This window comes from Zalophus californianus, chromosome 5 (genome assembly GCF_009762305.2).
Source record: "Zalophus californianus isolate mZalCal1 chromosome 5, mZalCal1.pri.v2, whole genome shotgun sequence".
Classification (NCBI taxonomy): domain Eukaryota; kingdom Metazoa; phylum Chordata; class Mammalia; order Carnivora; family Otariidae; genus Zalophus; species Zalophus californianus.
The window spans coordinates 61434610-61457794 of NC_045599.1; the positions used below are offsets into that span (position 1 = coordinate 61434610).

General features: G+C 45.7%; 1 protein-coding gene across 2 annotated transcripts in view; it reads left to right on the plus strand.

The window, feature by feature from the left end:
* Positions 1-23185, plus strand: part of CKMT2 (creatine kinase, mitochondrial 2) — a 31130-nt gene that overhangs the window by 2499 nt on the left and 5446 nt on the right. The window contains exons 1-9 of one of the 2 annotated variants that reach the window (XM_027604902.2): positions 6029-6152; positions 14252-14423; positions 16003-16201; positions 17499-17594; positions 18087-18308; positions 19914-19999; positions 20930-21053; positions 21703-21837; positions 23020-23145. In XM_027604902.2, the coding sequence (XP_027460703.1) occupies positions 14272-14423; positions 16003-16201; positions 17499-17594; positions 18087-18308; positions 19914-19999; positions 20930-21053; positions 21703-21837; positions 23020-23145 (1140 nt within the window). In that variant the 5' untranslated portion in view covers positions 6029-6152; positions 14252-14271. Of the gene's footprint in view, positions 1-6028; positions 6153-14251; positions 14424-16002; positions 16202-17498; positions 17595-18086; positions 18309-19913; positions 20000-20929; positions 21054-21702; positions 21838-23019; positions 23146-23185 lie in introns of those variants that run through there. The other variant, XM_027604901.2, reaches the window with a different exon arrangement.

The following is a 23185-nucleotide window of genomic DNA, read 5'->3' on the forward strand; positions in this document are numbered from 1 at the left end:
CTTAAAAAAAAAAAAAAACTCTTAGACCAGGACCCAGACTCCCAGTGTGCCTGCTAGGAGAGAGAGATAAACAGCTCTTGGGCATGGTGACCAAAGGACTTAATGTGGTGGTTCTTATTTTTTAACAGAGAGGGCAAGTCCCAACAAACACAGTATTATTGGCTTTTGCTGTGATCTTGCACCCTGGATAGAAACCTCCCTCGCTTGGAGCCCTGGGATTCTGCCAGATTTTAGCCCTGATGCTGTAAACAGTGCTTTTCAAATCAGTAGTCATAGAGATGTTCCAAGTTAGGGAAACAGAGCCCTTCTGTGGGGTGGGGGCTAGAAACAACGTCCCTCCTCACCCCTGCAGCCCTTCCCCCCGCATAAGGGAGGAGACAGAAGGGAAGGAGAGGGAAGACAAGCCTATGCCCCACCACCTTAGAAAAAGGCAGGCTGGCACTTTGGGTGCCTGGTGTCTGAGTGGAGGAGACAGAGGAGCCCTAACATCTGGGCTACCTCAGGAGCCTGAGGACAAGGAAAGAGAATGGCTTATAATATTCCGGGAGTCTGGGGAGTCACATGCTTTGAGGGGACATTCCTGTGTCTGGGAGCTGTTGTGATAAGTGCATTTCTACAGTCTTGGGGAGTCTGAGTGGAGGGTTCTGTGGCACTCCCAGGTCCTAAATCACAGGTGCTTTTCCTCTGATTACTGATTGGTGCAGGGCTGCCTGGGAAGTGCTGTGGTCTACGAGGAGCCCAAATCCAGGGCCAAAGACACACCTGGTTCAAATCCCAGCTCTTTCAACATGCCCCTAGACCTGGAGAAGGTCACCTAACCTCTCTTGAGCCTCTCTTTCCCCCATCTACAAAATAATGCTTACTTGGCAGGATTGTTGCAAAGATTGAAGACGTTGTTGGTAAGGCCCCTTGCATGGTGCATGGCTCATGGTAGGAGCTCAATAAATGTTAGTTAAAAACAAAAACAAAAGACAACAGGTTTGACTGGGCATGCGGGGATGGAAAGGACATCACAAGCGGAAGAGCAGAGTGAAGGATCAGAGGTGGGTGAAGCCAGTAGGTGAAGGATTGTCAACTGGGGATAAGATCAAGATCCCCTGATAACAGGGGTCTGGAGAAGAACTTAGGAGCCCAAGTAGTTAAATCCATTTAGTCAACTCAGATGTTGGGTTTTAGAGCGTGATCAGTGGATCTGAAAGTATGCAGTGGGTTCCTTCTAGAATGTAGTCTTATCTCAGATTGCAAATAAAACAATTACATGAAACACTTGAAATGCTAAAAACATAAGCTAAAATTAACATTCAGAGAAGGGGCAGACCAGTGCTGGTTGGGATAATCATAAGTGGCTTTTGGGAGAGAGTGGTAACTCCCCCATAGCCTTGGAGTCATTAGGGAGAAAGGACTTGCATATAGTCGGTGCTCACTGCAGCCTGTCACTTAATTCTCACAACACCTGGGAGAGGTCTCCTTGAGCCCATTATATAGATGGAGTTGCTAAGGCTTAGATTCCCAGACCCAGTAGGGGCTTGGAAATCACCTGTGAAGCTTTTTTCAAATGCACATGTGATGGCCTCATTCTTGCAGAAACTAATTCAAAAGATACACTCTAGAAATCTGGACTTCTGACACGCTTCACAGTTGATTTACTTTTTAGCTTGTTACTTTTTTTAATCAAAATTCTACAGGCTTATTTTTACAAGTGACACAATACAGAGTTCTATTAAGATAAAATTAATAATCTGCCTCTTCCAAGTCTCTTGTTCTGAAGTAACCCTTTTAGCAGTTTGAATAACTAGTATGAATAACCTTCAGTACTTTATGTTCACATAAATATATGCAAATGCACATATATTTATACTGTTATGAAACTAGAACCACTCGTTTTCATTGCTATGCAAGTAGTTTTTCCTTTTAACCTAAAAAATATGGTATAGTTGTTCATCCAGGTTAAGTGGAGGCAGTTTTAATTAATTCTTTACTAGCTGTGGAATATTCCACCGTCTGAATGTGCCACACTTAACACAACCCTTCTCCCTCTGATGGACAGGTGTCTTCCAGGTTTTATTTGCCCTTACAAACAGTGCTCCATAATCCTCCTGTGAGTCTCTTCTTATATACTGCAGCTTTATTTCTGCAGAATGGATTTTCAAAGTGTGATCCTTGGGCCAGTGGCTATGCACCTGTTAATAGAGGTTTCTTGGTTCACTTTCCAAAATGGTTGTAGTGTCTCACTGAGCAGTCTAGGTGATTGGATCACAGCCGACAAGGGTAGGGCTATGCAGGGCTGCACCCTGTCTCACCTCCTGCCTCCCTGACCCTCCTCAGCACTACTCAGCAGGAGCCTTTTAAGACCAAAAGAAGACCTATCCTTGCCCTTTGCATGGGCCTTTATTTATTGCTCCCTCCAGCTTTATTGAGATGTAATTGACAGGTACCAGTGTATAAGCTGAAAGCACACATTGGATACAAGTATATATTGTAAAATGATGGCCATCATAGCATTAGCTAACACCTCTGTCGCATCACATAATTACCCTTTCTATTTTGTGGTGAGAACATTTAAGATCTACTCTCAGCAACTTTCAAGGATATAATACAGTATATTAATTATAATCATTATGCTATACATTAGATAAGTGGAAATGAACCAACATCTCTCCATTTCTTCCACTCCCCATCCACTAGTAGCCACCACTCTGCTCTGTTTCTATGAGTTCAGTTTTTTAGAGTCCATGTAAGTGATGTCAAACAGTAGTCTTCTTTGTCTGACTGATTTCACCTACATAATGTCCTCAAGGCTCACCCATGTTGTAGCAAAGGCAGGATGTCCTTATTTCTCATGGCTAAATACTGTTTCATTTGTGTGTGTGTGTGTGTGTGTGTGTGTATATATATACATATATATATATATATATACACACACACACATCTTTATCCATTCATCCAATAGCAGACACTGGGGTGTTTCATATTGTGGCTATTATGAAAAATGCTGTAACGAACATGGAAATGCAGATTTCTCTTTGAAGTACTGATTCCATTTCCTTTGAACGTGTAACCGGAGGTGGCAATGCTGGATCATATAGTAGTTCTACTTTTTTAATTTTTGAGTTAAATGTTTTACATTCCCACCCACAGTGCACAAAGGTTCCCTTTTTATCCACATCCTTACAAATACTTTTCTTGATTTTATTTTTTTTTACTGAAGTATAACTAACATACAGTGTTAGCTTAGTTTCAGGCATACAACATAACGATTGAACAATTCTGTACATAACTCAGTGCTCACCACAGTAAGTGCAGGCACCATCTGTCGGCAAGCAGTGTTTTCAGTCTTACTGACTATATTCCCTATGCTGTACTTTTCATCTCTGTAACTTACTTCAAAACTTAAATTATGTACCTCTTCATCCCCCACCCATCTCCCCTCTGGCAACTACCAGTTTGTTCTCTGTATTTGAGTCCGTTTGTTTTTGCTTCTCTCTTTTTTCTTTGTTCAGTTGTTTAATGTCTTAAATAGTGAAATTATGTGGTAGTTTTCTTCCTCTGTTTGACTTATTTCACTTAACATTATACCCTGTAGGTCCATCCATGTTGTTGCAAATGGCAAGATCTCCTCCTTTTTTATGGCTGAGTAATATTCCTGTGTGTGCCTGTGTGTACACATACCTACTCTTCTTTATCCATTCATCTATTGATGGGCACTTGGGTTGCTTCCATATTCTGGGCTATGGTAAATAATGTTGCAATAAACATAGAAGTTCATATATCTCTTTTTGAATTAATGTTCGTTTTCTTTGGGTAAATACGCGGTAGTGAAATTACTGGATCCTGTGGTATTTCTATTTTCAGTTTTGAGGAACCCCCGTACAGTCTTCCACAGTGGCTGCACCAATTTGCATTCCCACCAACAAGGGTGCAAAGGACTCCTTTTTCTCCATATTTGCCAATACCTGTTATTTCTTGTCTTTTGATTCTAGCCATTCTGATAGGTGTAAGGTGACATCTCATTGTGGTTTTGGTTAGCATTTCCATGGTGACTAGTGAGCATCTTTTCATGTGTCTGTGCACCATCTGTATAGCATGGACCTTTATTTAATGATCTCCACAGGAGCAGAATCTCTGGGAGCAGCTAAGTGTAATTGTCCTGCAGAAAAGCTCTTGCTCTCCAGCTCGGGGGTGCCTCGGGCAAGCAGCAGGCCTGAGAAGTCCCTGCGGATGGGGCCTAGAAGGAGAAGATATGCGGGCCAATGGAAATGAGGGTTCCTGGGAGGAAGCCATGGGCACAGAAGCGTTGCAGTCTGGAGGGCAGGAACAGGCCTGGCCTGCCAGGGATGCACATCACCGGAGGACCAGGCATCCTCACGAGACAGGGGAGCCTAGGGACAAGGGTCTGTCTTGGCTGAGCAAGCCTGGGAAGACCCTAGAAGACAGCCTGACCCAGGAAAGGGCCGGACTGAGGGGCAGGACAGAGGGTGTCAGACAAAAGCATCCCTGGGAAGAACCTTGTGGGGCTCCAGGCAGGCTCTATGATCACCCCTCGGGTCTTTCCACATTACTGGTGGGTGTTTGCAGTGTGTTCAATTGATAACTCTTGTCAGTCATGAGGAGTGAGGAAGCCCGCAGACCACTTCCCTTGGACAAAGCTGGGCTGTTTGCTGAGGTGAAGGGAGAACGTCCTCAAACACTGTGACAGCAGGTAGAAGGATTGTCTCTGTACTCCTTTTTCATCCTTATTTTTTCATTTTATATTTGAGAAAACAAAGACTTGGAAAGCCAAGTAACTTCCTCAGGACAATAGAGAATTGTAAGTAGCAGAACTGGATTCAAATGCAGACTTTCTGGCTTCAGAGCCTCGGATCATGATGCTACTCCTGTGTCTGTTCATGGCCGCTAGTTCCCTGTCACTGCTGGTGTCCAAGGAGGGCCTGGGTAAGCCCCCAGGAAAGCCCAGTGAGAGGATTTAGGCACAGGTGGATGGTTGGACAATTTCCATCCTTTCCAGTCTAGACCTCTCTCATGAGGCCTCAATCATATTAAAAGACAGGACGTCCAGGGACACCTGGCTGGCTCAGTCAGTAGAGCATGTGACTTTTGATATCGCGGTTGTGAGTTCAAGCCCAGTGTTTGGTGTAGAGCTTACTAGAAAGAAAGAAAGAGAGAGGAAGGAAGGAGAGAAAAGAATAGAAAAGAAAAGAAGTCATTCCCTCTGGAATACCTCCCAGGTACCTCCGGTTCAACCTGATCATCCTGCCCTTGCCTATACCCCAAACCTGCTCCCCAGCCAGGATTCCTAGTCAAGTGAAATCCTCCAGTCAGAAAACTGGGAGTCTTCCAAGACTGCTTCATGACTCTCATGCCCGCATCTGACTGGTCACAAAAGCCCCTGCGCCCACCCACCAACTATCTTGGAACTTCTTCCATCTGTCTCCATGAAGCCTTCCCACCACCATGGCTGAAGCCCGGAACATCTGCTGCCTAGTTTATTCCAGGACACCAGCACCTGATTTCCCTGCCTCTAGACCCTTCTCCCTTTCTCACCAATTTACCAATTTAGTAACTTTAGCCACAAGAACTTCTGACACTTACTGCCTGTTCCCTATATGTCAATATTTGTGCTGAGGGCTCATTTAATCCTCACAAAACCTCTATGAGTAGGTCCCATGATTAGCCCCATTGTAGAGGTAAGGAAACTGAGCAGCACTTCTCAAATTGTCTGTAGCAAAAGCTGTCATTAATTTCTAACCCACAGCAGACCAATACCTTTGTAAAACATAAGGTACAATTACTAGAAAAATAAAATACAGGCATAGAAAATACCGGCTTAAATTTTCTTAATTAATAAAATTTCTCTATCAAAGTGCCATAAGCATTCTAAATGCTTACTCTCAATTTTTCACCTTCTCTAGAAAAATCTCCTTGATATATCAGGTAGACTTGGGTCTTCTCCCTTGTTAATTCTCTTTTCTCATGTCACTTTTGATGATGATAATGATCTGTTTTTACAATGATTTCTCTCTCATTCCAGACCATAAGCTTCTGGAGGGCAGCCCCAGAATCTGACACAGGGATTGATTCTCTAATGTTGTTGAATGGATGGATAGACAACCAGGCAGATGGACAAATGGATGGATGAATAAATGAGATTCAAGGCAAGCTCTCAGGCTGCAATGTGATCTCCACTGGGGAGGCTTCGTTCACACTTTGCACCGACCACTCACTGAGTGGTTGTCCTTGGCCTCATTCAGATCTGTCCCTGGAAGCTGCAAGTGTTCTGGAATCTAGAATCAGTCAGGGTTGTGCCCAAATCATGGGTTTTCCTTGGGCCTTTGGGGATAGTCAGCCACCACAAATCCTAGGCAGATTCAGTCCCAGTTTAATTCAACTCTAAATTTCAGGACAATTGCTTTCCATAGAGTCCCTCCAAAGCCAAATTTAGATCAGTGACTGTGGCCCAGGATGCCATGTCCTCATCCTGAAGATTTTGGCCCTAGGCAGGGAACAGGGGTATAATTAGCCTTCATTCCTCCCTTCCTTTCTGCAGCATTCACAGGTAGATTAAATCTGGTGTAGGCTGAGGGCAGTGGCTATTCTCCCACCTGGAAGATGGCTGCAAAGCAGTTCGCCAGAAGGACGCATGCATGCAGGCACCCACAGCCATCTGTTTATGGGCGTGGGTATGTGGTGTTTAGTCATTGTTTCTGCTCCAATCCTTGGTCGTTTGTGACCCGGTACTAGTCACAGGGCAGGTAGGGGCAAGCAATATGTCTGATCAAAACCAGACAAGCCCAGTGTAACTGCGTGGTGTGGTCTCAAACCAGACCATGCTCTCCCAGGGGCTCCCACGGGGTTCTGGCTTCCATGGCAGAACGCCCATCCCGTGACCTGCGCTGGTTCCGACCGTGGCCTGGGAGAACAGACTGCTGGCCTTGAATTCCAGCATTGCCACTCACGAACTTTGTGGTTTGGGGCAAGTTACAAGTTACCTTTCTTTACCTCCATTTGCATATCTGTGAAATGGGGATAATAAGAGCATCAATCTCATGGGTCTGTTGTGAGGATTAAGTGGGGGTAATAACCACAAAGCCCAGCACATCACCAGTGCTGCACAGGAGTTTCCCCCCTCAGACTGTGAACACTGTAAAAGCTGCCCCATAATAAGCACTTAAATATTTATCAAACAAATCAATAAAAATATACCTATCTTCACCACCTCATTGTCCTGTCTTCTTCCCTCTCCATCACTGCCCACTGTGACTTCTCTCCACCTGAAGCATGTCAGTGTCATTCACAATGACTTTGACCCACACCGTCTGACTACTTCAGGAGGTCCTTGGTCAGTGGTATTCCTAGAGGGTGGAGGAAGCCCTGAGGGTTCACCCTCTGGGTGTTGCTTCCCCTCAGGGGGAGCCAGAACAATGCCTGTGTGCTGGTTGGCAGTTTGGCCCAGAGCACCCTGTGGAGACCCTGATGGAGAGAAACCATTCAGTATCCCTGAGAAACCGTGAGGGACCAAGGCAGCTAGAACCGGCTGGCTGCTGTATTCCTTGGGAGACAAGGGGGTTGGCTCCATCCCAACATACTGTAATACTCTTTATTATTAATCTTGTAAGTAAAAACAGGATCTTCATTTAAATGAGTGCCTACTGAAACTCATACGTGCTTTTCCTTTATGTGTGTTACCTTGGGCTTTTAGTTAACCTCTCTGTTAGGTTACACAGCCTCCGCTGTGACGGGTGCAAGAGAGCTGCTCCTTGGGGTTATTGTGGGGAAAGTACCTGGCTTTGAAAATTCTAATTTTGATTTTCCTCCCTTATTAAGATGTGGGAAAAAATTTTAATAACTACAGTTATGCAACAGTGAAATGGGTTGCTTTAGGAAGTGGTAAGATGTCCAGCTCTGCTGGAGTTTAAGGAGGGCTGAAGGGAAAAGGGGTGCCTGCATTCAGGCTGAGCTCAATGACTGCTCCTGTCCCTTCTAACTCGGGGTCTCTATGTTCATTCTCTTACCCAGCATTTATTACAAACCTTCATGTGCAGGCCAGTGAGCTTGAGAACCAAGAAAAATTGTTACCTCATCCTATGGTCGTTGGGTCTTGTCTCTTCGAAGTGTGGGATCAGTGCTGAGGGATGTCCACCCTTGCCGGAGCCCTGCTGAGGTCCTGACACAGTACTCCCCTATGTGTAGGAAGGGGATGAAACCAAGTTATCGCTCCTTGGTGAAAAAAGGGAAAGAGCCACTCCCCTTTTCTTAGAGCATTTCCTTTAGAAAACTTGTAAATTTTTTCTCTGTCCCTTTGAGATGTATATAAATCTCTTTAAGAGGAAGTAAGCCTCCAGGCAGTTTTACAAACTAGAAGTGTTTTTCTCAAGGGCCTGGGAGCCATCTCTTTGAAATGTATACATCAAGGAAGATAGGCCCCTACCTCCCAGTCTCAGGGGGATGCTAGTGGTTCAACTTCGGTGCCAGCCTCCAAGTTGTAAGTAAAACTGCCTGCTCTCAAAGAGACAGGAAAAGCTTATTTTTCCTTTGGCTAAAGGCAATTAGCTAACACAAATGGCCACCCCAATTTCAGGTGAACTTAGGGTAAGCTCTGCGTGACAAATAGTGCTGTCATGGCTTCTTGAGTTACCTCGAGAACATGTGGGTAATGGGGTTCTATCAGCATGGTTCTCTAAGAGGGTGAGATTTTGTTCTGTTTTGGCAATTTCTTTAGTGGACTGCCTGTGAGGTGCATCACAGCCTGGCTTAATGCTTAGTAATAAAATTCTTTCCTGTGTTTTGTGGATAGGCATTTCTGGATGACAGATTTTAGTTAAATTTCCCCAATACCCAGCACTGGCTCCTCAGCTGCCCCTTCCTTCCCCGCTGCCTACTCAGTCAGAGGAGTCTTCATGCATACGAGGCGTCATGCTTTGCCGGGAGGCTTTGCCTGTTTCCTGTGGGACACCCTCTCCCAGACCTCCCTGGGAAACAGCTGGGCTCAGGCTGAGTGGGCTCCCACGGGGCCGGTCTGATATGGTTGAAAGATGAGGGGCCTGCATTGGGCTGCTCTGCTCTTGGGCGGCTTGTAGAGACCAGGAACCAGAGCAGGGAAATGCTGAAATCCAGCCTACCAGCCTCGCTTGGTTGCTTTTATGATAGGATTTCAAAATCAGTAGGTGAAGGGGATGTGTTTAATGTAAGTAGATTTTTTTCCCCCTTATTTTTGTAAGCTAGCTTCCTGGGTCAAAACGTGAGTCTAAGCTGGCTTAGATACCGGGCCTGAGGCTTTATAGCAAATTAAAAGTGAGAAGTACTTGGGGGCAAAGGAGCCAGGCAAGAAGGGTAAAAGTGCCTTGGGAGATAGCCCAAGGAAAAGGGCCCACTCCCTTAGACCTATGTGGATTGTGTCTGAAAGGAGATAGGCAGAAGGCTGGTAAGATTTCCTTCTTCTGGAAATCAGGCAAAGCACGGCTCAAAAATAGGTCAGAGAAGAAATGTTTATTGATGGACTACTATGTGCAAGGATCTGTGATAGGTAGGTTCCTGTACTTGAAGATTTTAGCCACCGGCTGGGAAGAAAGCGCATAGTGGGCAGTTCCTTAACATGACAAGAGCTACAGGACAGTTGAATTCACCAGCAGGTGTCAAACACCTGTGCAGCATACGTGGAAATGAATGAGCAGCCCAGGAGTGCTGTGGAAAGGTAGAGAGCAAACAGTCACCTTGGGCTAGGTGGGGCACAGAGAAGTTTCAGGCAGACTGAGGCATCAGGCTCTGGTTCAGTCACAAGAAAGATGGACAGTAAAGTCCAAACTGGAGGGGTGGTAAGAAGCAATACTTAAGCAAACAGTAATAATTTCACCAAAACAAATGAGTATGGTTTATAGTAAATAGCACAAAAGCACACGAAGTAAACTGATTTTTATTTATTTAAATTTTTTTAATTTAAATTCAATTTAGTTAAGAATAGTGTATTATTCGTTTCAGGGGTAGAATTTATTTTATTTTTTTAAAGATTTTATTTATTTATTAGAATGAGAGAGAGAGAGAGAGAGAGAGAGCATGAGAGGGGGTTGGGTCAGAGGGAGAAGCAGACTCCCTGCTGAGCAGGGAGCCCAATGCAGGACTCTATCCCGGGACTCCAGGATCATGACCTGAGCCGAAGGCAGTCACTTAACCAACTGAGCCACCCAGGTGCCCTCAGGGGTAGAATTTAGTGATTCATCAGTCATATAACACCAAGTGCTCGTTATATCACATGCCCTCCTTAATGTCCATCACCCAGTTACCCCATGCCCCCACCCTTTTCCCCCTCCAGCAACCCTCAGTTTGTTTTCTGTGATTAATAGTCTCTTATGGTTTACCTCCCTCTCTGGTATTTTAAAATACATCTATTTTATAGAGTATATATTTTATATATCTGTATTAGAATATGTTAGATATATGGTATATATAATAACATATATCAGAGAGCTCAGTACGGAGCTCAAGAGCTCTCATCCTGAAAGTCAGGCTGGTGCACTGTGTCCACGGTGTTCTGGGCCCCATGACAGTCCCTGAATGTGTGTGTACACGTGCTGTGTGAGCTTTTATAAAGTTCCCAATGAGTTTATTTAGCTGACATTTGCCTCTTTCCCCCCAAAGAAGTCTGGATCCTGCTCCCAGGACACTGGCCACTGGGTGTCCTAAGGCTGAGGGAAGCTGGCTTCCAAACTTCTCCGTTGCCTGTGCTCTTGGGCCCATCCACTCGTCCTCCGAATGGCCCAGTTCTCCGGACTCACATCCCCCACTGTGCCCACTCAGTTGACACGAGCATTCTCGTGTGGATCCTGGCAAGCCTCAGAGCGGCTTCCTACCCCAGCAAGAAGGACAGAATGTATCTGTTAAATAATGCTACTGAGAGCCTGCCGAGTGCCTGGTGCTGTGCTAGGCAATGGTGATAAAACAGTGAGCAAAAGAAACCAACTTCCTTCCTTTGGGGGCTTATCATTTATTTGGGGGAGATGGTCAGTAAACAAAGCAGATAAAATAACGAGAGGTGGAGATGAGTGCCAAGAAGGAAACAAAACGGTATTTTTCAGAGAAACTGGGAATGATGCCTAATTTCAAGCAGGCTGTCAGGCAAAAAGAACAGCAAAAGCCAAAGCCTTAAAGTGGAGCCCTCTCCCCCTCCTAAAGGTGTCTGGATGCAGAGGCCTTTGTCCCTGGAGAAGCACCACAGCTGCTCCGGCCCCTCATCTCCTCTTTCCACCTATCTCCTCACAGAACAGTTCAATAGGTTATGCCAATGCTTGGGGCATGGAGAGAATCAAAAAATTAAAAAGCTTTGCAAGGAAGCTTCAGATTGCTTTATGCTTCAAACTTTGGTCCTGGTGGTTTCACAAGATAGACTGACTTACAGAACCACCATGTTTGGAAACTAGGCAAAGCCCAATTCTGACCACTTTGGTGGACATGGGTTATCTCTTATATACCTTTTCCCAGCTTGACTTATTTATGTCACAGGTTACCTACCATCTTACCATCTGTGCAAATAACAAATCCAGCCTCTTGGAAGCAGGGGCTTCAGCTGCAGATAGGGGGGCTTATGTAATATTTGGGGCCTCCCAGGTAACAGAGTCTGTAAGACAAAGCCTGTGAAGCTTTCCAAAGACTAACTTTTAACACACAACAGAGATTTCATTTAGTCACGAGGAAAAATGGTTTTATTGCAAACGTGGCTCTGGGTCTTTCGGGAGCAGCTGCTCCCAGGGTCCCTAGGCTATTTGATGAGACCCTTAGCTCAGTCTCACTCTCAAGTTTATCGGTTGGCATCTCAACAGAAATTCAGTGTTGCTATGTGTCCTGAAAAGAGAGCAACATAGAGTCAAGGAAGCAGGAAATCTTCACTTCACCAAAACTCTGAGTCTGTGTCAATTCTCTACAAGGAATGCAAGCAAGAGCACTAAAGATTTTCAGCTCCGGGATGGCTTAGGTTGCTTCCACCAAAGCCTCCACAGGATTATTGGCAGGAATCCTACGTCATGGCTCGGACAAGAGGACAATGTTGGAACTCGTGGATATAATATTATTTCCAGAAACAAGATATAGATATGACATTTCAAACATGATTATTTTGAGTTAGACACCCACCTACACATCACTCTCATATGGAAGAAGACCTTTGAAGACCACCAGTTGTCAGTGGTGTGCCCATGAAACCATTCCCTCCTCTTCCTCCTGACTCTGCCTAAGACTAGTCTTCTCAAACAGACTCTGATGTGAACACATACCAGTGTCCAAGCAAAGTAAGGAAAGAAAAATAAAGATCAAGACATTTGAGTCAAGCTCAGAAACAAATGGACTTCTTAGTCTGGACTGTCCTAGCTTATTTTTTGGCCCTTATATTTCCTGGAAAGAATTTAGACAAAGCTTCCTTCTACTTTGATGAGTTCTGTGATAAACCTCAGATGACAGCATTACCTTTCCGCTCAGGAAGGAGGCTGGAGGGTGTGGACGAAGCTAAAACAGAACCGAAAGATGTACATTAGTACTGCCTGCCACACGCAAGGGCCAGCAAGCATCGGGACAGTTCTCTGAGGAGCCCTCACCTACTCTTGGAAGGAGACCAACAGCCCGAAGTCGTGTGATGAGATTACTGCTGGGCCAGTCCAAGTCCCTAGGACAACTTTAGGAAAGGGCCAATTATCTTGTCTGAGGATTACTAATTTCTGTTGTCTTTAGGACTCAGGGGATTGTTTTTAGACATTAGCATAGAAGAAAGGCTCTATGATAATCTGATTTCCTGGGCTAGCGTAGAAAAATAACATCTTAAATTTTTTCAAGGACTCTGGTGCTTTTGGTTGAGATATTCAAATTTCTCCCTAGTATTGCCGAAACAGATGTTAAATAGAGACTTTTAGGTGGAGATTCTGGAAGCATACAGTTCATAGACTGATCCCAGTTCCCAAAATACAATCAAGGAAGAAAGTGAACCTCAAAAGGCTGCTCTTAGAATTGTGTGTAAGGCTATGCCAAACTCACCTTATTAAAAGTTTATCTTCCACTGGGTGGCCCAGGTTTTCAGCCACAGCCATACATATCAGTGGGCTCTTTGCAGGGGCTAAGCTTGAAGGATCTTGTAGCAGTCCTTGGAACCTTCTAAATATTAGGGAAAAAATTCCACATTCCTGTATTTGGGCATCACAGAGATGAACATAATGAGAGAGTACTTACAGTGATCTGTTCTATTGTTCTGCACTCAGCAACCCACATTAAATAGCTCCCTGCTGGGTGATGCTGTGGATTAACTGGTCCTTCCGATCTCTGGGCAATAGCAGACACAGCAGGGTATCTGTCTGGGCAGGTCTTATCCTGATTTTCATTCTTTGTTGATATTGTATACATCTAAACAAATACTTACATATGTCTTCTACATTTTATCTGCATCTCAGGCTGTCCTTCTAATGTATTTCTTCCTAAAGTATAATTTTAGTGGTTCCTTTGTTAATGATCTCTTTATTTTCATTCTCATTTTTTAAAAGGTAGTTTGAATCTGTTGACTCCCCGTTCCTCCTTGTGTGCGTGCTGATCTTTGAGAGCTTATTGCTTGATCTTCATCTGTAGGAAACCAGAGCCTAAACTGAGTGTACTTTCCTTAGAGAGGATTTGTTTCTGCTTCTGCTGGGAGCCAGGGATTTGGGGTCTGCTGACCTTGGGCCACTTTAACCCCTCTCAAGGGTCCTAGCTCACTAGCGGAGTCACAGACGGAGCCCTCCACCTCACTGCTGGCATCCTGACCTTAGTGCTCAGATGGGCATCCGTCCTCAAGATAACCCAAACCTCCTCGCTTGTTACCCCGAGCTCTGCCACCAGTTCATTTGCGGTGAGTGGAGTGGGAGGGTAGGACTCAGAGACTTCCTCTACTTCTTCCAAGCCCAGGAACCCGTCCTATTCAGGCTCTCCTCACTGTACAGTGGCGGGTTCCAAAGGAGCACCTGGTCTGTCACATAGCCAGCAGTGGAAATCCTCTGCATTTATTTTTCCTGTATTCTCAACTGGAGAAAATGGCAATGGACTTCAGGCAGTTAGACATTCACAGTGTCTACAACTACCCACATTTCCCCAAGTAGTGTGAAGGGTTATGGGTGAGAAAGGAAGAAAGAGGAAAAACTAAACCAAAAGAGAGACAGTGGCTCCTTGCAGTTCTTTCTCTTGCCTGGCGATCGCTGTGCTGGGGCTCAGGGCTACCCCGGGAGCTTGTCTAATCCAGTTTCTCTGCTTTCAGACACTCATCCAAGAGGAAGGATGGCCAGTGCCTTCTCTAAGTTGCTCACTGGCCGCAATGCTTCTCTGTTACTTGCTACCGTGGGCACCAGCGCCCTAACCACTGGGTACCTGCTGAACCAGCAGAACGTGTGTGCCGAGGCCCGGGAGCACCATCGGCAGTTCCCGCCCAGGTAAGAACTCCTGGTGTCAGCCAGAAATATGCTTTCCCCTGCCGGAAACTGTCAGCAAGGGTCCTTCTTGTTGCTTTTGAGAATGACTAAGTCACACTGACCATCACTGTTGACACAAAGCACAGTGACCTGTGGTGAATCCAAGAAAGTGCAGTGTCATCATTCCTGCCCAGAGCTTGGGGTCTAACTGAATAGTAATCATACTCATAATGAACATTGGTTGAGCGCTTTGATGTGTCTTAAGCGCTATATATGGAGTATCTATTTTATTCATCTTAGCATCCCTTTGTGATAAAACAGAGACTTAGAAAAATGAAGCAGTGCCCAAGTTCACACACCTAGTGCAGCCAAATGCAAATCCAAGGACCCTGATTCCAGACTCATGCTTCACTCACTGCCATCCCACTTTCTGGAGAATGATGTTGTAGTACTGATGTTAAGTATCAGCTTTAAAGGCCATTGCAGATGGCAAGTGGGGAAGTGGCATGAAGATGGACATGATTTCTCAGCCCTTGGCTCCTCGCCACGGATGAGACCACGCACACTGCATAGAGTTGGCATGCAGTGCTGACTTCACAAGATTCCGCAGATGCAGGTGTGGAGGAGACAGACCAGGAAGACTTGATGTTCTTCTCAGAGATATTCATTGGCTCTTGTGGGAATCCAGATCTCTGAGGGAATTACCGACATCTACCATGTACCTCAGGAACTCCTGAAGTGAGATTACCTGTGTTTGAGCCCATGGGAGTCCTGAATCCCCTGTTCTTCAGCCAGTACACATCTCGGCGTAGGAGAGCGCCTCACTTTATTTCCTTCTGTGTACTGTTCCAACAGATATGTACTGAATGCCCGTTTCTGTAGCCAGCTGCTGCTCTCAGCAAAGCAGACCCAGTCTGCTCTCATGGAACTTGCACCACAGATAGAGGACAGATAAATAACTGAATTCCTATGTAGCTCCACCTGCAGGTTTCTATTCTCTCCATCACAGACCTAAGGGACCAAAATGTGGTTACTGCATTTTACCAGAACATCTGGGTTAAAAAAAAAAAAAAAAAAGTCTGCATGGAATTTCCATTTATTATTTAATTTTCACTCTGTCTTCTCTTTCCAATAAGCCATGGTCTGTGGGCTCCTGCAGCCAGCATCATGGAATCCTTAAGCAGGGTCAGGTCTTCTTCTCGGGCTGTTCAGGGGACTGTTTTTTCTTTATTCTAATCTGGCTTACCTTTTTTTTTTTTTTTTAAAGATTTTTATTTATTTGACAGAGAGACACACAGCGAGAGAGGGAACACAAGCAGGGGGAGTGGGAGAGGGAGAAGCAGACTTCCCGCGAGCAGGGAGCCCGATGTGGGGCTCCATCCCAGGACCCTGGGATCATGACCTGAGCCCAAGGCAGACGCTTAATGACTGAGCCACCCAGGTATCCCTTAATCTGGCTTAAAGTCGTTACTCCTAGACACGTGTCCCCATGCCCACTGGCCAAAGAGAGCCTGGTGGAAGGATGGCCAGAAACAAAGCCCTTTCGCAGGCCGCTTCCCTCAGGCACTGCTCACTGAAAGCCTCTCCCCTCCGCGTGCAGTGCAGACTACCCTGATCTGCGAAAGCACAACAACTGCATGGCGGAGTGCCTCACCCCGGCCATCTACGCCAAGCTCCGCAACAAGGTGACGCCCAATGGCTATACCCTGGACCAGTGTATCCAGACTGGAGTGGACAACCCTGGCCACCCCTTCATAAAGACTGTGGGCATGGTGGCTGGTGATGAGGAGTCCTATGAGGTAAAACTTGGCTGCTAATTCCAGAGTTGGGGGGGCTGGTGCTCTGGGTCCCAGAGTCCTTCTCTTCTCTGTGGGGCCAGCATTTATAAAGGGAAGCCGGCAGCAGAACATCTGGAATGCTTTCTGGAACAAGGAGGTCTACAACTTCCCAGGGATAAGGCTTCCTTTGTTGCGGCTCTAGTATCCCACCTCACGGAGGAATGAGTTACACAACAGGGCTCTCTGAGACTGTCAAGGGCATGAATTGGTACAGAAAAAATCTTGTAATTTATTGGTGATACATATTCACCAAAAAGACATTAGGACATGGTGTGTTTGTGGCTAGACTTTATTGAGGAAGGAGGATGGTGTGTGTCTTTAGCTTGGGAATTGCTGATCACACAACCACTGTAGCTTAGATGACTGAGTTCATCAAGTCTCTCAGAGGAATCCCAGGATCTCCATGTCCTCATCCTTGGGGCAGAAGCATAGGATGGTCTGCTGCTAGGGCAGCTCAGTCACCACGCAGGCCTCGTCACAGAGCTACCTCTACACCACGGCAAATGGCAGGGAGCTGAAGGCAGTTCCCTGGGAGAACAGGTATCAAGAGGAGGGAGGGGGTCCTGCTGGTTAACAAGACTGGTAGTTCATTCACACAGAGCAGTGCGCTGCCCTGGGCCCCCAGAGTCTCAGACCAGAACTGGCTCCCGGGACCCAATGTGCTGCCCCACCCCTGGCCACCCACTTCCCACAGCTCCCAGAGGCAGCAGGCACTCCGTTGTGACTTCTTAACATTATCTTACCTAAAGGATATACCTGAAGTTTTTGCTTTTTAAAAAAATAGATTTTGCACAAGATAGTTTGGGCTGGGGAAGGACCGCAGGCTTTGCCCTGAGCGCTGCTGTGCACTTTTCTTGTAGCGCAGCTGGTTTTCTGTGAATTTACTATATTCACACTCCAGAACCTGATCATCTTTTTGACCACAAAACCGCCTGTGGCCCTTCTGCTCTGGCAGCTGCTTTCTTCTTACAAAGGAAAGGACTGCTGGGGAAAAGCCTCAAATCCTTAAACACAAGGCTTTCTTGCTCAGTGTCATGGCAGTAAGCTTGGCAGAATCACTCACTAGGGAGGTGGCCTGTCATTGCTGTTATTATCTGGTAACCGTCAATCCACCACCCCCATTTCCTGTGTGGTGGCACTGAGAATGACAGGAGGGTGGCAGCTTTGGTGCTTACGGGAGGAAGGGGCAAATGAAAGGAATGAGCTCTTAATAGATGACCCAATTAAAGAGGAAACAAGTGTGTCTTCCCTTCTGCAGGTGTTTGCCGACCTTTTTGATCCTGTCATCAAGCTAAGGCACAATGGCTATGACCCCAAGGTGATGAAGCACTCCACGGATCTGGACGCATCCAAGGTAGGCTGCAGCCCCCTGTGCTTTCCCATGACGCTGGCACTCCAGAGCCTGAAGTGAGGGGCACCTGAGAGGAGGCTGACTCAGCCTGGCTCAGATGCCCTCTGCAAGCTCTGGGATGGCCCTGGCAGAGCACACCCCCTTGCAGGGGCAAGGAGAAGGTCAGAAAGGTCCCCAAGTCTTTCTTTTATCAGGACCAGTAGGGTGGTGTTGGCCAGTGAGAGCTGTAGGCCTTTCCTAAAGCAGTTCCTTTTTTTTATCCCGCACCTAGTGGGGTAAAGGATTCCGGATGGCACTGCATAAAGTAGCTCAGCCCCGTATCTATGAGACCCCTAACCTCTAATTCCAACATGTGTCCAGCATGTTGTGCACAGGGTCTGAGGGTCCCCCCCGCCGGGGGTGCTGCAGCTCAGTGGGCTGGAACCCACGGTGGTTGTGGTGGGACTGTAGTCTGCGGCTGGCTGTGCTCACCCCAGGTGCCCTCTGCTCCGGCAGATCACCCAGGGGCAGTTTGATGAGCGCTACGTGCTGTCCTCTCGGGTACGCACAGGCCGCAGCATCCGCGGGCTGAGCCTGCCGCCTGCCTGCACCCGGGCTGAGCGACGGGAGGTGGAGAACGTGGCCATCATGGCCCTGCAGGGCCTCAAAGGGGACCTGGCAGGCCGCTACTACAAGCTGTCCGAGATGACCGAGCAGGAGCAGCAACAGCTCATAGACGTGAGTGGCCCTTGAACCATCTGGCCCTGCCTGGGGTGGGGCTGTGCCCAGAGCCCTGATGGGCACCATGAGGCCTCATGGGGAGCTTGCTGGGACTTCATCCTGTTCAGTATAAGGAAGGAAAATGAGCCCTTAACACTTTAGGTCAAGCCATAGAAATGGTCTGTGGTTAAAATCTGTAGAGGAAACTCCACTATGGAGCTGGGGGGTTGGGGATCCATGGATGAAGGTTAAATGGAAGATCCCTTTGCTTGCTGAGAATGGTCTCCATTGCCATTTCCAAAGAAAGTCCTGGAAGCTAGGAAAATTTGGAAAGGAAGTTACCGAGGTGGAAGGTCTGCCCTGAGTCCCATTGGGGCTGCTCTGGGATTTCTGCTGCCTCCAGGAGTCCTTGACAGCTTCCCTCTAACACCAGGGGAGACAAAAGTCAAGTCCTTCTACTTATTTTCCCTGTAGCATAGCTAAAAAGGGAGAGCAGTTTCAAAAGTAACTTTTACTTTAACTCTGAAGAAAAGCAGAAGCAAAGTATCTGTCGTTTCAGAAGATGCAATGCCACAAAATATGCCCCACTGCCAAACTAGACGAGCTAGCTTTGTAGTCTCTATGGGCCTCAGTCTCCTGGTCTCTGCAGCCGGCAGGCCAACCCTCTGCCTGCTCTGTTAGAGAATAAGCCCTCCTCAGCCTCCAGCAGCCACTGGTGGTTTCCAGCATAAGGCTACAAAGTCCGCTCTGGCTAATGTCTCCCACCCCTTCCACTCAGACCATAGAAGGCCTTCCCTCTCCATATCTTTTCTTACCTCAACGTAATCAAATTTGAATATATGGTAGCCAGATTCATGTTCTTACTGTATACACACAGTAAGAAAAACACCAGTCTCTTGACAGTGATTTTGATATGAAGAGTAGTATACTGTAGTTTGAGGTACAAGCTTGGGAGTCGTACAGGTTTGGGTTTGAATCTAGGCTCTGTCACTTCCGAGCTGTGTGATACTGGGTAGGTTGTTTTCTCTGAATCTGTTTTCCTAACTCATAAAACAAAATGATTATATTTGCCTCATAGTATTGTGAGGATTCAGGAAAATAAAAGCACATAGCATAGAGCCTGGCACATAGCGAGCACTGAATTAATGGTAGATATTTTTATTTGTAAACAATTATTTTACATCTCCAATACTTTTTATTGAAAGGAATAACAATAAAAGACCCGATAATGCTGGCCACATAGAGAATAGTGGCTGTGTATATGACTTTCCCAGAGCGTGTCCCTCACTCACTGCCCGCTCTGTCACTGGTGCGGGTGGGTAGACATAATCCATAGTGATTAAGTATCTCCATCTGGGCTAAGCCAGTGGTTTTCAGCCTTAGCTGTACACTAGAATCACCTGAAGAGCTTTAAAAAAATCCCACTGTCCAGGCCACACCCCATAACAATTAGGACAGAATCTCAGCGGGGGCAGGAACTGGGCATTTGTATTTTTTAAAAAGCCCCCATGTTGTTCCAGTGGGCAGCCAAGGCTGAGAACCACTGCCTGACAGACCTGGCATGTGTAGGCATGTCTGATCTCATCATTTTCTCCTTTCTGCTTTGTCCCTTTTGGCCTGCAGGATCACTTTCTATTTGATAAGCCAGTATCCCCTTTACTAACATGTGCTGGGATGGCCCGTGACTGGCCAGATGCCAGGGGAATCTGGTATGGACATAGCGTTTTCACATTTGCAGTGTGTGCAGAGGATCTCCTTCAGATCACTTGCTTGTCCTAACCTGAAGTTGCTGTGACCTGCAGTTGACAGCATGCCCGGCTTGAGTTAAATGGAGGGGAGAGAGATTGTAGAAATTGTGTGTGTGTGTGTGTGTGTCATTACAAAGTATTGTGATGTTTCTTAAGATGTGTAAGAATGTTCGCTAGTTTGCATGAATTATGCATGAGAAAAAAAGACTTTTTAAGAAAAATTAGCTTCATATTATTTGACCTCATGGAGAATCTGTTTCATGACATTAAAACCAAAGAGCAGAAAATGAAACATATTGAGGATTTAAACAAAACCCTACAAGGAAGAACGGATATCGAGTATACACATACTTTGTCTTGGCCAAAGTCCTCAGTCCACTTTGATTCCTGTACTTTGGTAGGTTATTTTGACACTCCCCAAAGGAGCTGTGCTAAGTGTGTTCATGAGCAGTTGCTCTGTGTGTGTGGACAGGCAGGGTCTATGCAGCAAACATGTGTGAAATCTTCTGCACCCCAGATATCTGGGGCTGCAGGTAAAAAAACTTCCTTGAAGTGCCACAAGATTTTGGTTGAGCTTATTGTAGAACACTCTTGTTAGTGCAGAAGCCAAATGTTACCCATAGTTGAATTACTGCCCTCCTTGTCCAAGGACTGGGGAAGATGATATTCTTGTTGGGCAAAACATGACATCTTTAAGGGCTGGAGTTGGTCTTATTCTTCATTCTGTCAGGCTAACATTATTTTGTAGTACTTGTTCAGTCACAATGAAAAACTTAGGGCCTTCTAAGAAATGAGGAAGGTGAAATGAAACAAGCTACAGCGGTAAAGGGAATTTTCATGTGTTGAAACAACTGTATTTAACACGAAACACCATATTTCTCCTTTCATTAGGCATAATCATGACAAGACATTTCTCATCTGGATTAATGAGGAAGACCACACCAGGGTAATCTCTATGGAAAAAGGAGGCAATATGAAAAGAGTATTTGAGCGATTCTGTCGTGGACTAAAAGAAGTAAGATGTTACCAGAGATTTCTGAGTATTCATTAAAATAAAAACACTTCTTCATTCTTAACAGAAGACACTATGGTGACTTCCAAGATGAGGCTAATTTTTTCTAGGGATCATGGCACTCTTTGAGGGTGGGACTACCAGGGCAGTGCTTCAAAAAATAGGTGACTTTTTTTTTTTTTTTTTTTTTTGAATTACTTATAAGTTCCTATGCTTCCCTTCCCAGTCCAGAATGCTTTAGGGAAGTCTGTGGATCATTAATTACATTCCAATTTCTTTAACAGTGCTCTTGGCGATTATAAGCATAGAGACAGTATAGGATGTGACTGTTCATAAAGTAACCTGACCACAGCCTTATCTGCTGAGAACTCCTATTATTCTCCTATTATTCTCCCACGAAAAATAATTAACAGCAACTGACATTCACTCAATGTTTAGTATCTGCTAGGTACTGCATTCAGTGCTTTACATGCTTCATCTAATTTAATTGGATCATTTTAATATTTGGATAGTATCATTTTCCATTAAGGAAGCAATACAAATTTACCTGAATTTAATTCATGGCAAACATACAGTACACATGTTTCTCCCTGATGTTGCGGATGTACCGAGTGAATGGATATCTAAGAACTCCATTTGTTCACTGTTGTAGGTGGAACGCTTAATCCAAGCGCGAGGCTGGGAGTTCATGTGGAATGAGCGACTAGGATACATTCTGACCTGCCCTTCGAACCTTGGCACAGGCTTACGGGCTGGTGTCCACGTTAGGATCCCAAAGCTCAGCAAGGTAATGTTACGAAGCCAACAGCCCTGTTGGGTTCCACCAGGAAAAGTTCAGCTGTGACTTCTTTGTGGAGGGAGAAATTGCCACCATTCCATAACCCTTCCTTACTTTCTGCACCTGTAATAGGAAATAACAAAAAAGGGTTAAGTTTGCCTCAAAAGACACTTGTATTAGTTAGGATAAAAGGTTAAGGGCTGTAAGAAAGAGGTCTGGCTTCAAGAACAAGAAGTTTAAATTCTCCTTCTCCCTACAAGTCAGGAGGGTCAGGTGGGCTGCTCTGCCCTCCTCCATGGAGTTCCTTCCATCTCTGTCTCTCTCAATGTAGAGGGTTCTCCCACTTGAGCCTGCATCAAAATTACCTGGCGGCTTGTCAAAAGAGACTGCTTGGCCCACCTGTAGAATTTGCATTTTTAACAAATTTCCAGGTGACTTGGGGCTGCTGGTCAGGGAACTGCATGGGGAGGACCACTGTCTTAGGACATTGTCCCCTCTCCATGGTCATGCTCAGGCCCCATGTTGCAGCTTGTGGGAAGGGGAGAGAGGATGCAGGTGTGACCATGTGAAGATTTAAAGTCTAGGCCTGGAAGTGTACACATCACTTATGTTCGTTCCATTTGCAAGAACTTAGCCAGTGGTCACATTCTCGGCTCTATCTGTGGATGAGGAGTAAAAAGAATTCTGGTAGGCTTCCAGTACTTTCTGCCACAGCACAAGCAAATCAAATACTTGAAAACCATTTTAGAAAATGTGCTTCCTACCAAAAACAGAATGAAAATCATTCCAATGTTAAAATTTGATGTGATTTAACTTCATGATTTTAATTCTATCAGTGGAACTATTATACAGATGAATAATCAACTCACCAAAGCTGGCATCCAAATGCCTAAAACGATATAGAAGTTAGTAACAGCTCTGCTACCTTTTAGCTGTGTGACCCTCACCAGTTATATTCCTCTGAGCCTCAGTTTCCTCATCTGTGAAATGAGAATGAAAGCAGTACCTACTTCATGAGGTTGCTGTAAGGTTTAAAAGTTCTAGCATAGTGCCCTGGTACACAGTAAGTATATGCTTAATAAATATTAACGGTTACTATCTCTCATTATACATCTTATTAAGTCCATGTGCCAATAATTATGGAGAATCAGTTTTGCTTCTTATGACACTAAGTACTGTCCCTTGTCCCAGGATCCACGCTTCTCTAAGATCCTGGAAAACCTGAGACTCCAGAAGCGTGGCACGGGTGGTGTGGACACGGCAGCAGTGGCTGATGTGTACGATATTTCCAACACAGACCGAATTGGGCGATCAGAGGTAACATCTCTCTCACTTTCCAAACATGAGCTAACCCTAG